The 16,104-nt window shown below is 40.0% G+C and overlaps 1 protein-coding gene across 1 annotated transcript in view; it reads right to left on the bottom strand.

The window, feature by feature from the left end:
• MSH2 (mutS homolog 2) overlaps positions 1–16,104 on the bottom strand; it is an 88,838-nt gene that overhangs the window by 63,446 nt on the left and 9,288 nt on the right. Inside the window, exons 5-6 of the mRNA XM_054986090.1 lie at positions 12,011–12,160; positions 8,562–8,695 (exon numbers count right to left, since the gene is read on the bottom strand). Coding sequence (XP_054842065.1) covers positions 8,562–8,695; positions 12,011–12,160 — 284 coding nt within the window. The remainder of the gene's footprint in view (positions 1–8,561; positions 8,696–12,010; positions 12,161–16,104) is intronic.

Genomic DNA, 16,104 nt, shown 5'->3' with positions numbered 1-16,104 from the left:
TCCATGTATTGATGGAAGACTGAGGGGTAATAAAGCTATACTCTCTGCCCACTAGAAGCTACATGTCAGAGAGAAGCAGCTTCATCTAGCCTGTAAGGTAGGTAGGCTGAGACTGTGTGACTGGCCCAATGTCTCCATGGCAAGCTTCCGTGGCAGAGTGAGGATTCAAACCTGAGCCTCCCAGATCCTACTCCAGCTCTCTAATCACTACACCATACTATTTCCCTACCTACCTCTGCTCCCCACAGAAACTGATGAGAATCAAAATGTTGATGGTTCTTAATATTCAGTACAACCTGAAGCATGTTCTGTTCCCATCAAGGACACTGGCGGGGATTTTTTTCTTATTAATGTACAAAGAAATATTTTCCTGCACACCAAGAGTATTGTCCCCTCCCTCAAGTACATAGAAACTTCTACCATGTCTATGGGGGTGTTCTAGTTTTTCAGGCTTTCATGACTGGCAAAAGCCAGCCATTTTACTATGAGGCAGATTAAATAATTAAAAATGATGGGAAAGCCTCCATTCTTCACCCTAAAACTTAAGTAGAGCTTTAAAAGGAGAGAAAATACTTGAGTAATTAAAAATTTCCTCAATGAGAAGGTATGGGCTAGTTCAGAAGTCACATTTCTTGGCTTTCAAGTGGCTCCCACTTGTCATTCAAGGACAGTAAGAACTCTCAGAGCCATTAAGTATAACATTTGAACCTTTATTCTGAATATGTAGGCTGGCCCCTTGTGGATTTTACAACGGGCTGCCTAGAAGGGAGCACAAATGAACAAGAGGGAGATGGTGCTTTCCCTATCAATTAGAGCTTGGCATGGTAGCCACAGCTGCTTCCAAGGAAAAAGGCAAGAGATGTCATGTGACAGTGAGGTAATGAGGACCTCTGTAAGATCAGCTGTGGTTTTCATGAATGTAGAAACAGGGCCAAGTTCTATCTAGTCCAGCATCTGGTTTTCCTGAGGTAACCAACAAGATATCTTCAGGAAGGCTGCAGCCCTCACTACTGTCACCCCCTTTGTGCACATCTGCACCAGCAACTAGCGTTCAGATTCCTTGCATCTGGCTGGATTTGGGAGGGTGTGAAGGGGTGAACCGGTGTGAGGCTCTCGTGTCCCCTTCTTAGATGCCCAGGGTAATTGAGGTCAAGAAGGAATTTTCTTCCAAAACATATCGGCTGGGGATCCTGGACTTTTTTTCAGAGGAGTTAGCCGTGTTAGTCTGTAGTAGCAAAATCAAAAAGAGTCCAGTAGCACCTTTAAGACTAACCAATTTTAAATAAATAAATTTAAATAAATAAAATTGGTTAGTCTTAAAGGTGCTACTGGACTCTTTTTGATTTTGGACTTTTTTTGCATTCCTCTGGGCGTAGAGCAGGGGTCACTGGGGGAAGTGAGGATTGGAGATAGCTGTGAATTTCCTGCACTGTGCAGGAGATTGGACTAGATGACCCTTGTCTGTTTCTACTGCCTCAGAAGATAATGTAATCAACGTCCATTATTCTCATTTGCCAAAAAAAATATTTTTAGATTTTTTTCCTCTGTGTAAGTTCTGCCAAAATAGCAGCACAACAGGCCCAAGAAGTGGGTTCATACAAGTGGCCAGCAGTTAATTTATCTCTAACCCAGCATCACTTGTTTCTTTACTTAAAGTTGATATGCTTAGTAGTAACAAGTGGGCGGTAAAATGCTATGTAGATATTTCATTTTTATACTGAAACTTCCTGCTGTGAGAAGCACTATACAGCTGCCTAGTGAATTGTTTATTAGCAAACAACTGAGAAATTGAGGCAGAGCTTTATCCTAGAATGTATGTGGCGGAAGCTTTCAGTGAAGTGTTTCATGCGGACAAAAGATGTTTCCTCCCTCGCTGAAACCCTGGTGTCAAAGCTTACCCATCAAACTGGCATACGGCTTTTAAAAGATACCTGTTTTCTTCCAACAGGTTTTACCTGAAGGAAAGTTATATTGATTCTGAAAGCTTGTTTTGCTTTCATATTTCCATACACAAGCTAAAGCAATAAAAATCTCAGTATGTTCCATGAGGCCTAGTCATTATGTTACAACGCAGAGATGAGTTGGAAAGCCTCTGTCTGATCTGTACTACTTCACAGTGCAGGTGAGAGCTCACACGACGGAATACCTTTACCACAAAAGATTGTTAGGGAGATGGCTAGGCTAGACTGTTTCTCTGTGACATGTAGTTTCCTATGGGTAGAGAGTATAGTTTTATTATCTCTCAGATTTCCATCAATACAGGGAAGCTTGCAGGGTGATGCTGAGCCAATCATATACTCTCAACCTAACCTACTTCACAGAGTTATTGTAAGGAAAAAGTAAGGAGAGAACAATGTAAGTTGCTTTAGGTCCCCACAGAGGAGAAAGATGGTGTATAAATGACGTAAATTAACAATTACATTAAAATAAAAATGTTCAAGATCCTGAGAGCTTACAGAATCCTGATGGGTAAATTTCAATTGGGAGGCAAACCTTAGAATTTTTTATTCTTCCCTTCCAACCCCACCTCAATCATTGCTTGTTCATTTCTCAACTGAAGTGCAGAATCTATAGCTGCTGTTGTGGTGAATATAAATCAAGTAAAATCAAAAATACAGAGTCAAACAATAAAAGCCTACATGCTACAGGGAGGAGTCTGGGACTGCAGAGATCCAATTTCAAATCCTTAATTGGCCATGGAGCACTTTGGATGACCCTTAAGCAGAAAGCTGATAACCCTCTCAGAAAGCTGATGAAAATATATATGCCTTATAGCACTGCTTGGAGGAGGAACTTAATACATAAGTTATAAATAAAGAAATAACAGTGGCTGTTGAAGGATTACCAAGATAATGTGAACTGTTTTGAGAGAAAGCATTATTGTTTTTACTACTACTAAGAAAAAATAAAACAGGGTTGTACATACCTGTAACTGTTGTTCATTGAGTTCTTCTGTGCAGGCACACATTGCGTATGCACAGCCCCAATGTGGAACTGCACAATTACCTTTCACAAAAGCCTTGAGAGCTAGGCAAGGCTAAGACATGACTGCTTCCTGAACGACTTCTTCATCCCCATCCCCTGATCTCCACAGCCAAGCAGTGGTTGAATCTACGCTGCCCATTCATAAACTAAACCACTCTACCACTATAACAAACGTTCTTCTATTAGGCTCTGGCCAAGGTTATGCTTCCATTACCACAAAGCCTCTAAAAACACAGTCATCAGATTGGATGTGTTCAAACAGAAGTCGATGTACTTTTACTTTCGGCTTTTGGAGACATTCATAGATCTTCCTACGCAAAGTCTACTTGTAAACCCACACACTGTCTGCAAAAGGCTTTGGTACTCACTGACACGAGGGGGGGCTACTCTGAGTATGAACTCTTTAGCTTTTAGCAAGTTGTCACAACTGCCTTTCCACCTCTCAATTCTGTTAACATTTCCTAGAGTTTTGCCTTATGTTGAAGGGAGAGATGGCAAGAAACACCTCCTTTTAGTAGTATGCCTCTGCTTAATTTTTCAAGACTGTCTAATCACAATCTTCTATTTACACCAGTGAAAGACAGGAGCAATACTGGATGAGGCCATGCCTATTCCATGTAATTCCACCCTTTTTTATATTAATGGTCAATTACAGACAACCATTTACATCATTTTACCACAACTAGTAATTCAGCCAACTACAACTGCCACATGCACGAGGAGAATGTTACCACTTCTCCAGTTTCCACAGTTGGATGTGACTATTTGGTACAACATTCCTTATCTCGCTTCAGTTTTTATCTGCCACTAAAGGCAGATTACAAAATAAAGACTAGCATAATTAAAAACTGGATTACATTATTAGAGAACAATGAAATAAAGGCATTAATACATCCAATGCATAATGCGGGGGGGGGGGCTGCTTAAATGCCACCCTCTGCCATTATGTTTTACACATTCTGTGAAATTATACTAGTGAAGGAGTCTTCTTGACTTCATCACAATATTGTAAATGTCCCATTTGATTAAATACGATCAGTAACTGGTGGCAGTCAGCAGGCGGCAGGGTAGATAAAATGAATTCCCATGTTAAATACTCCATTTCTAAGCCCTTCCTTAAAAAAATTGGTTTGCAAAACTGAAAGCACTACAACATACCATAAGGCTAGCCTAACAGCCAACCCAAATTACAGAATCCATCTACTTGCTAGCAGCAAAAAAATTGCATTGCTGTTACTTGTTTACTAAAATGCCCCCTAGAGTCATTCTGCTACACAGGGACCATTTTCCCCCTCACAGAGCATTTCCTTTTATTTTGTCAACACATTCCCTGTGTTTTGGCCTGGCAAAGATCCTAAGAGCAGCTTACAGTATAAAAGCTGTAAACTATATTAATTAAAATACAAGAACTCTAACAAAGAGACCATAAAATTAGATCAGAAGCAGAATTCATACAGTCAGAATTCCATTTCCTAGGATTCCAGAGGAGTAAACTGGGTTAGTACTTGGATGGGAAACCACCAAGGAATACCAGGGTTGCCATGAGAGGCAACCAAAAGCAAAACCACTTCTGTTCACCTTTTGCCTTGAAAACCCTATGGGATAGCCGTAAGTCAACCATGGTTTGACAGAACCATATACACACAAGCTGGGTTAGTCTGTTTGCAATATACTGTGGCTCCTTTATTGCTGCATAAAAGCTTTTTTGTTTATTTCACCCTTCCTCCAAGGAGCTCAAGGCAGCGCACATTGTTCTTTCAGCCTCTACGTCACCCTAACCACCCCGCAAGTTAGAGCAGGCTGAGAGTGTGTGACTGGACCAACACTTTCCTGGGAGAGAACCCCGCTGAGTAAATTGGGGCATATTTCTAAGCAGACCTGCTTAAGTTTGCTCCCTTGGGGTCTCCCAGATACTAGTCTGATACTAACCATACATAAAATAAATCCACCTTTCAGAAAAGTCACTAGTAAATTTAGCTACCTGTTAGAGGTACTTCTGTAATAGCAAGCTGAAGGGTCTTTGCTACACAAAGAAATGTGTATAAGTGTCATGAAACAATCCTCTGCTTACTTTTTCACCCAGCTTTAAGCTGAACTGGAGTTTTGTCATTTGAAGGACTAAAGCTGTAAGCCAACATTAGTATTTTAAAACCAAACACACCGCTGAACTGAAGCCTTTCATTTCCACTTACTATGCTCAATACACTATCAAATTTGGTGTCATAAAGCAAAGCTTCATTTCAAGATATATAAAGGACAATGAGTATCTAGAACAGTCTTGGTCCTAACAGTGGAGGCAGTAACAATTAAATGCCTCATACTGAGAAAACAAGTATCTTTTTTTGCCCAATAGAAGAGAAAGAAGGTACAACTATTAGCAGAGGGAACCCCAACGAAAGAAGGCTAGATGAACCATCCGCTCCACAACTGCCCTTCAGGCTAACTTAACACCCAAAACATTTTCCAGCTTTCTTAGCATTTTGGCACCAGTTCCCTAAGCACGATAATGGAGAAGGCAACCACACAGGTGAAACTGAAAGTTTTTTTTGATACTGAATAACATATTTATTGCCTTACACTGCTTGAAACAACTCAAGTAATCTTCCTCTGTAGTACATGACATAATGGCTGAGGAATGGCAAAGCCTCTCTCTGGCCTGGGTCACATAGTACAAGCAGACAGGGCAGCCGTACATGAAAAGTGCATTATGCATTATTGCCAATGACATGATTTTAAAAGCCACTGGTTAGAATGTCAAACTAGAATTTGGAAGCAGCAGAAAACACAAACACAGGGAAAACCAACTGGAATTCAAAGAAAACCATTTGGGGAGTGCCAATTTGAAAAGCAAACCTCAAGTATGATTTGGAATAATACCAGCGCAGACAGATTCGCCACCAGGAAGAAGAAATGCAAGATACTACTGGTGTGTATAGACATTGCTCACTGATTGAGTGGAGAAAAAAAATTCAGACATGATAAAGGCCCCCCCTTATTTAAATGAATAACAGGTTTAGCTCTTGCAGATTCTGTAATACAGCCCTTGAAACACGTGTGACATGACAGCCTCTATTTTTATACAAGATGCTAAGGTGCTTTTAAACTGAAGACGGGCAAAGTGATGTCCCAGAGAAACAAATACCCCCAGGGGATAGCCCTGCTTACGCAGTCACTGGTTCATAGGGTGACAGAGCTTGTTCACTGTCACCCCCTAATCCAGTAGTTTCCACGTATAGGGTTGCAGGATCCTCCCAAATGGACTCAACAACTGCAGTGTTATGAATTCTCAGTGTTCTAGAGGCAAAGAGCAGGGAATTTCCACCCCCATCCCACATATGCAAAGGGAAGAAGGCTTTCTGGCTTGCGAACAAAGGATGTGGTCATTCGTTCACACACACTTCCCACCTTATACATCAATTCTTCCTGCTTCTGAGCACAGAAATTAATACTTTAGGAATAGATAGTTAACACAGATAGTTAATATGGTTGTTTTTTTATAAGACTTAATGATTTCCTTGCCAAATTCCTAAAATAAATGGGTGTCTCCACCTTAATCTAGAGACACCACGGTTCTTTATACTTTGCAAATACATTAGTAAGATAGGTCATCAAGTGCTTTGAGGTTACTGGGAAAGGAAATGTCTCTGCATTCAGAGTCTCTGCTCTTAACAAGCACACCACATGGAGAAGTATCAGCATAAACATAACATCATAGTTCCTGTTAATCTGTATTAGTGCACACGGTATTGCTCTGATTTATCTTCTGCATCAAAGCCACCATGGTGTGGACTTTTCCCCCTTTGTTTCCTTGAGGCTTGCCTTTGAGAAAGCCTGACCTGCTCCTTCAGAGTTCCCGTGGAGAGCATCCCATCCACTCCCACTTCAGGAAAGATCATGATTTCTCTGTTGCACCCACAATGAAATATATAATAGGAAACACACAGCTCACAGCCTCAACTAGACTTAACACCACTGGTGTACAGTGGAACTCCACCTCTAAAGCTTATGGAATGTGAACAGGTCAACATTCCTCTTTTTGCCCGTTTTCTTCATGGTAGTCTTCTTGGTTTTCACTCTGGTTTCCATTCCTCTGTTTTTGTATGTACTTTTGACAAAGCCCTGCATTAGTTCTTAAGGCTTGTATTTACATGATTTGTGTTATGGGAAGTTGCTGTAGCTCTGTAATTGTTGTACTTCTTGTTTTGGTTTTCCATTTATTGCTATCCCTCTGTTAATTTATCCTTCCATCCTCATTTTACCCATTCAGTGACTTGGCTTATTAATTTCTAGGTGGTTGGTATGATGTTAATTCCCTATTAACACTGGTTGAACACAGAGTTGAGAGAGCTCCTTCTCTTCATAAGCTGTTCTCTCCTGGTAGTGAGAAACAGCGCCCCATGAGACCCCAGTATAGATAGGAATAAAAATCCCTGTGCAAATGTTAACCTCTGTGTTGCCAATTTGCACTCTGGACTTATTCAGAGGGACACCTCAAGGCCAGGGGACAAACATGGGTGGTCATTTGGGTAACTCATGAGGCAAACATCTAAGGTAACAGTTACCTTGTGGGTGTTTCTCCCCCATTTGCACAATGTCATGAAAGCTTCCTTCAAGCTATGGGTTAGTTGCCTTACCCACTTAAAAAAAAAGAGGAAGAGCAAGATAGGAAAAGCTTTCCCAAATATTCTTGGCACATCAGTGCCAGAAAAAAAACACTTATACTACTACCACTTTACCCAGCAGTTTTAACAGTTTAAAAAAGCATTTTCATTGAACACTACACCAATAATTTTTTATGATAAAAGCCAGCCTGTGACTGCTTTTCTGGATGAATATTTTTTCCTATTTCTGCTATGGCCAATGACTGATGGATATAAACTAAGCAACACTGTCTTGCGTACCCATGCAACCCTGAGAAAGTGCAGTGGCCTAATGACTAGGATCTGGAAGACCCAGATTCAGATCCCCACATTGCTATGGAAGCTTGCTGGGTAACCTGTTTAGGCCACTCGCACACACAGCCTGACCTACTTTAAAGGTTTGTTGTGAGGGTAAGATGGAGGCGAGGAGAATGAGGTAAGTCATTCTAGGCACCCATTTGGGAGAATAGTGGGGAATAAACGAAGCAATTAATTAAGAAAATTAAATAATTGAGAAAATTAAGGATACTTAAATCAGGATTAAGCTTACTTTACTAAGAAATCACCAGTGTTCACAACAAGTAAATAAAAATAATTAATTTCATTTGGTCTTAAGCAGAGGTGGGAAAATGGCAAAAGAGCTTGAGGATTAAAAACTGATTTTAAATAAAACCAGTAAAATTCATGTATAAATTCCCCCGGGCTGCCTTAAATTGTTAAATTATCCAAGTGCAATTCCTCCACTGGTAATAGCATGAGTTTTTTCTCCTTATAACAAGGGTTTGCAAATGAATCACACACCACTATATATTCATCTATGTCCCAGGGATAGCATATTTCCAAAGGGACAGCAGCTAAGCTGCTGCTTTCCAAGACAAAGTCTAAACATTAGCAAAAGAAGAACAAAAATGTTTCTACGTATTTTTACTTGTTTACCTTTCCTCAATTCTGTTCTTGTCCATCAGAGGCTGTTTGATCCACTGGTTCACAAGCCTTTGTCCTTGAGGGGTTTTGCACTTATTTAACAGCCCTTCCAGAGATTGAGTGCCCTGGGCATTTTCTGAAGAACTCTGAGGAAAGAAAAAATGTGACACTTAATGAAAATTCTGAAATGAAAATTTTTCTTTTTAACCTGTTTAGAGGCAAGTAGTGAAGAAAAGAATGGTGGCTAGAGAGAGCACGAGTTTTGCTCTTCAGTACCACGTATTCTTTTATTTTGCTATACAAATTAGTACATGGTAGGCAGGCATGAGACAGAGTGTGTAGTGGTTAGAACATCAAGCTAGGATGTAGGAAACTCAAGTTTGAATCCTCACTCTGCCATGGAAGCTTGTTGAGGGATCTTGGACCAGTCATACGCACTCAGATTAACTTACCTCACAGGGTTGTTGTGAGAATAAAATGAAAGAGTGAAGAATGACTTAAGCTACTTTGTGTCCTGAGTGACTGGGGAGAAAGGTGGCATATAAATGAAGTAAAAATGTAAATAAATGTTGAGCCTAGCTCATCAGAAGCAAATAAAGGAAGAAGGCATCTCAAAAAGACAACAGACCAATAGAAAGGAGGGATGTGATGGAGGAGGGAGATGAGAATAGGGGGTGGGATCTCCTCGTACACAGCTAGGAAATTCAAGATTTCCTGGTTCAGAGCTGACCATTCTTTGTACTCAATATGGTTGTCACAACAAGCTGCAGTTTGTTCTCTTACCTATAAATCAGGCAAGAGAACAAACCACAGTTTGTCATTTTGCCCAGTCTGGATGTCCCACTATGCTGCAGGTAGCTGTAACCAAGGAAGTTGTCAATTTTCCAGCCACTTACAAATGGGGGGGGGGGGGAATGTGTCCCAAGGATTTTTAGTCCATTCTTGTCATGAACAAACAGAGGGCATCTGTTTACAGCCTAGGGCTGAGATGTTCCATTGATTACTTAATAATAATAATATAATAACATTCGATTTATATACCGCCCTTCAGAACAACTTAACGACCAGTCAGAGTGGTTTACAAAGTATATTGTTGTTATCCCCACAACAAAACACCCTGTGAGGTGGGACTTGATTAGATCGGAAGTTTTAAAATCACTCATTAAGGCTGTCAAAACATTTTCTGTTTGCAACAACTCCCCACCCCCCACCCGACTTCTGGAAAGGGACGGTGTGGGGGAAGACCTGTAGAATAACGCTGCCCTCCCCAAATTCTGACATTCACTTAGTGACAAAGAATCCCTTCTGTGGCTGTGCCATTTCTTTTATTCAAGTAGCCCTTTTTCCTAGCAGCAGTAAACAAGTCCCATAGTCTAACTGGACTGTTACTTTAAAGAAGTCATTTTTAATTAAAATACTGCAGCCAATCAGTACTACAAAAGGCTATGCTTTGGATTTTCTTCCAGGATACATTCCAGAACCCTCAAAAGCCCTTTTGCACACTGAAAATGCTCACAGGAAAAAATCTGGTTCAGCCTTAATTACATAAGTGCTCTGACTATCTTCTTAATAGGCTTTTTAAAAGTAGCATTATTTTTAATATTAAAGGCCACATGTGGCATACTCTTCAAAAAGCCATTCTCCCTTCCCTCTCACCCAGGAGAGAATTTCTCTTCTGAAATGTATGCATATATCTTGGTTGATATTATCATCCAGAAACATACTGTAGGACTTCTGACTTCAGAAGTACACTTTCAGTCATATATTAAAACACATGACTGACTGTGTTTTATCAAGGGACAGCTCTAATCAAAATATGTTCTCATCCTGTAATTCTTAACAATGGATATGAAATACCTGAGCCATCAAGAATATCAGTCATAGAACACACAAGCCAAAAATAATAACAATCCCATTATTCTAATATTTGGTTCTAGTTCCAGAACTTTGGTAGTCACATATTCAAGTGCATCTCTGCAGTTATGAATGAAGGAACCGTCTCCTTGAGTGTTCAGAACTAAGAAGATTACTTTTTTCAGGATGCTAACAAGATACCCTCCTGTCCAAACCTTTTTTTTTAATTTTATTGGTGAGTATAACATTCAATTTTGATACATACAATCACTTAATAACTAATTAACCCTATCCCCCACCCTTTTCCTCCCCCCTCCCTATCGACTTCCAACAGCTTTCCAACCCATAACCGCTCTTATTGCTTAATAAATTCCCTTACTCTAAGCACATTCTAAAAATTTTTCCAGATATTCTATCATTTATATCAATTATACTGTCAATATAGTACACATCTATCAATTATACTATCAATACAGTATACATCTTATAACCCTTATAACCCTTAATATAGCAGACCAGTATAATATAGCATAGCATATAACAAAAATCTTAATTTAAACATATTCTATTTCTTTTAAACATATTCTATCAAATATACTACTATCAATATAATATGTATTATAAAACCCTTACTGTGTGCCATGCCACCAATGTGGCACAACACACAACACCATTTTAGGTAATCATTATATATTATACAACCTGATCCACTAACATTATATATCACTTGTAATATATATAGTATACCCCATTAATATATTCATTTGACTATACTCTTATTCATATACTCTGAAAGGAAATTCCCCTAACCCTTTTACTAGCTTAGAACCTGTCCAAACCTTTTGATTTATCTAAATCCACAAGATGGCTAACAATTTTTTTAAAAAACTTATAAATGAATACATACAGAAAGCTAAAACCACAGCAAAGCTGGACAGCAGAACCACCAAACAAACAGGGCAGAAGTTAATACAAGAAGCAGAAAACGGCAAATACAGCTAATTTAGGGGGAAACAGTAATGATGACTCCTTCCCTACTGCAGAGAAGTGCTCTTAATGAGGGTAAATATGCAGGGAGGGTGAAGCTTGCTTCCCATGTGATCAGGGTAAGCTTTAGCCTGGCTCTAAATCAGGAGTTCTCTCACTACAGAAGACATTACACAAGTTGAAATCGGCAAACCCAGAGGGGAAACAGGCAATGTCTATGCATGATTTCCATTCATCAGCATTTTTTAAATTTTTTACTTCATCTAAACCTTGCTTTTTTCCCTCAATAAGGACCCAAAGCAGCTTACATCATTCATTCATTCATTCGACTTATACCCTGCTCTTCCCGAGAGCAGGCTCAGGGCAGCTTCTAACAATCTTCCAATAAAAATACAATAAAATATTAAAACCACTTAATCCAGATAACATAAGAAAATTCTTCTCTCCTCCATTTTTTCCTAACAAATGTGTGAGGTGGGTTAGGCTGAGACTATGTGACTGGTCCAGGGTCACCCAGCAAGCTTCCACAACGGAGCAAGGGGAGAAATATGATGCAAGCTTGAAGTTGAAAGTTCAGTTTTGATCCTAAAGACTCAGAAAGTAGAAGTAGAACTACTTACCTGGAAAAGATTAAGCGCTCTGACAGCAGAATGATCCAGTATCATGTACTGACTGAGATCGAAGGTACCCAGTTCAAACTGTCCAAAATTAGACTCATCAGTTAAAAGTTCTAAATACTTGACCACTGCAGACAAGGAAGAGATGGCAACCTGCAAAATTTCAAGAAAAGATCTGAAAGCATTAATTTACATAGAGCTGGCACCAGAATATGATATGCCCCATATCAGGTTTATTCTTTATTTGATTTGATCATTAATCGTTTAGAGTTCAATCACCACTGAAATATTTGTGAGTAGTTCAGTACTGTCTCTCTGGAGATGCTATTTGGGTTGAAAATTAGGTACCCCTCTAGAAAAAAGAACAATTGAGTACACTAGCCTACTGACTTATACTACGTTATCTGACTTGAATCTCAGGGAGAAAGTGGAGAATAAAGTAAATTTTAAAACATCAAAGGAAAGATTCCCCACAGTTTAATGAAGAGGTTCCTCTGTACATAAAGGCTTCCCTGTTCATTTTTGTGTGTGTGTGTGTGTGTGTGTGTGTGCATTTATTAAACTGTTTTTAAGTACTACTTTAAATTTAAATTCTTTAATATATTGTTTTAAATTGTTTTAATGTTTGCTGCCTTGCAGACCCTATTTTGGGTAGAAACCTGGCATAAAAATGTTTTAAATAAACAAATATACAGCAAATAGAGGAGTGGAGGCAGAGGCAATGATGCATCAGCCACAACGCTACATCAGCTCTTCTCTTTCATACACAGCGAGGTCATTATCAATGGCAACAGAAAACACAACCACAGGAAAAACTAAGCAAAATTCAAGGAAAGCCATTTGGCGAATGCCATTTTTAAAATGGCAAAATGGCAAAACTCAAGCATGGATTAGGATTAATATGAAAGTAGAGAGACTCTCCACCAGGAAGGGGAAACGGAACCCACTGCCATACATGTCCAGATGGTCTGTGAACTGAGTTGGTTGTAGCGGCTCTTGAGTACAGGGAGACAGGAAATGAAGGAACCTGCCTGAATTCAACACTTAGCTCTTGCAAATTCTACACTACAAACCCTTGAAACTTGAGCCAAGCATCTAAGGTAAGTTACTTCTGAATATTCCTTCCCATTTAATTACCCATTTATAACAGTATACTATAAAAGTTTCCTTCAAGGCCTGGGTTAATCACTTTACTCACTTTTTAAAAAAGAGAAAGACAGGAAAACCCTCTCAAACATTCCTGACACAGTGACAGATGAACACTTTTACTACTATTACATTATAAAGTGATTTTAACACTTAAAATATGTTTTTCAATCCTACCCTGAGGCTGCAGCTCCTTTCTTTAAATTCTGCAACATTCATCGTTTGTGATTGTTTTGACAAAAGCCAGCCTGTGATTGCTTCTCTGTTTGCCTCTTTTTCTCCTATTTATTCCTTTTTCTGTAATGGCCAATGGCTGATGGATATAAACTTAAACTGAGCACCCCTCCCTTGCCTAGCCATGCGACCCTGTGAAGGATGCCATGTCCATTGTGCAGATGAATACGAAGACAGTGGCTTACTCAGGACCACCCAATAAGAACTCCCTTACACATGCATAGAATACATTCCACATACACATGTATACCTTCCATTTGTCAAAGCTGCTACTTCTTTGATACACCTAAACATGTTAGTAAACTATTCCAGTAAATGTATACACCCATTTTAAACATTAAGTAATGGCATGAGAAAACGACACCATACTAGCACCCAATCGACACCCAATCACAAGCCACCCCACTACCAGAATCATCCAGCACAGTCAACTCACACACACAGTCAACACACCCTTAACTAGGGTGGCCTCTGGTGGCCACTATGCATTACAACAACCAGCAAAAGGCTGCTGATCCTAGCTACCAAGCAATAGATTAAATCCTACAAAATGCAAATCAAAGGCTCTTGCAGACACACAACATTCATGCCTTCCCTTTATTATTTTATCCATTCATTCATATCCTCCTTTTCTCCTCAATGGGGAGCCAAGAAAACTAAAAAATACAAAGTGTTAAAAATGTACAAAAATACAAGTGAAAGCGGGAAAAGGAGAGGGAAAGGCTTCTAAATGAAGAGCTAGTCTGTTTTTCTCTTGGCAAACACATCTTCCTTTCTCCTTACCTCTAGGCTCACAGCCCTGGCCAAACCTACCTCTATGGTGTGCATTTTTCCTGAAGATGTCTCACCATAAGCAAAGCTGTACCGTTCCCCTTCCCCTTGCAGCCTCTTGTGATTCCCCCAAAAGTTAGTGCAGCTGGTAGGAGAGAACTGCTGGTAGGTAAGGACTGAACGGGGCTACTTCACCTGATTAATCCTATTCACTGCTCCACCCCCTGCCATTCCATCCAAGAGGCTCCACTGACTGCACATACCAGCTGAGGGGGGGGACTGCTGGGGGAGGATCTGCATCCGTAAGTACCACTGCACTTAAAGAGTTCAGAGGATTCAACACAATGAGTCACTGAACATTCCAATAGGACAAAATTGATAGAGCAGAACAGCCCCCAAATCCCCACCATCACCACAAACTCATAACACTGGATGCCAGAAAGAGAGTCGATACAACAGGATAGGTTTGCAGTCCTGAGGAAAATCGCCCATGCAAGTCTCAATATGGAACATTTTATGAACCAGGTCCTCCAACCTCCTAACACCAAGCACTGATAACAGCCAGCGATCAGGGAGGAGGGAAGTGCCTGACCATTTAATATATGATACTTTTCAGTCACTGGGTTTTTTCTGAGGTGCACTCACATTCAAGCTATGAATTCCAGACACAGGCTTACATAAAACTCGGTTGCAAAGCATAAAGCACTCAAACACACATGCATAAAACAAACCTTACTGCTGTTAGCTAAAAATCTGCCTTACTAAAACATACAGAGATAGCTACCTAGCTTCTCTGGCTGACATCTTCAGCTGTTTCTCACCTGTTTACAGAATGCAAGACCTCTCCCAGGCCATGCAACACAGGGCATGTTGAAATGACAAGGTTGCATGGAGCTTCCAACTTCTCTCTCACATCATGGAATGGAGTAGAATGGAATAGAAGAGAATTGGGTGGTCTGAGAAGCCATCTTTTCAGGGCTCAACTCATCGTGCCACAACTCAAGAGCCCATGAGGGCAAAGCTGTTTTATTTTTATTTTAGTTTCGGTTGCAAAACCATCCATCATTAACAATCAATTCAGTTATTCTTTTTCCAATACACAACAGCTAGTTTTACCTACGTTATCAACTGATACTGTCTATTATTGTAGTAATAGTTTTCTGACATTTTTTTCATGTTATGACTACATAAACTATAATATTTGATATACTATGACATTTCAGAAATAAGCTAATAAATTATAGGTAGGTAAAGGTAGTCCCCTGTGCAAGCACCGAGTCATTACTGACCCATGTGGGGACGTCGCATCACGACGTTTTCTTGGCAGACTTTTTACGGGGGTGGTTTGCCATTGCCTTCCCCAGTCATCTACACTTTACCCCCAGGAAACTGGGCACTCATTTTACCGACCTCAGAAGGATGGAAGGCTAAGTCAACCTTGAGATGGCTACCTGAACCCGGCTTCTGCCAGGATCAAATTCGGGTCATGAGCAAAGCTTGGGCTGCCGTACTTCAGCTTACCACTAGTTTCCCTCACTATATTGTTCTTTGGCAAAAATTCTAAAACTGGAAACCATTGCTCTAGAAGATAAGATTTGTAATTGTGTGATTCCGATTGTGTAATCTGATCTGTAAGTTTTTCCATGTCAAAGTGGTCCCATACTCTAACATGACCGTTTTGAATAGATGGGGGACGGTTTTCTTTCCAGTTTGAAGCAATTGTAGATTTTAGGGCAAAGCTGTTAATTGGCATTTCAGCTGTATGGAAAAACTGGGAGTGTAGACAGAACTCTGTGAGACAGTCTCCCAAGGTCAAATCTCTAGAGAACAGAGACTGCTCTGCAGGTGCCACCAATTAGCTTAGCCAGCACATTTTTGCACTAAGCCAGAATCCCAACAACACTTCGAGGCTCTGAGCCTGAGTTCAGCCATTTTACCATAAATTG

The sequence above is a fragment of the Eublepharis macularius genome, chromosome 1, assembly GCF_028583425.1.
Source record: "Eublepharis macularius isolate TG4126 chromosome 1, MPM_Emac_v1.0, whole genome shotgun sequence".
In the NCBI taxonomy this organism is placed as follows: Eukaryota; Metazoa; Chordata; class Lepidosauria; order Squamata; family Eublepharidae; genus Eublepharis; species Eublepharis macularius.
The sequence above is the reverse complement of the archived record's forward strand: the minus strand, read 5'-3'. Positions and strand labels throughout refer to the sequence as shown.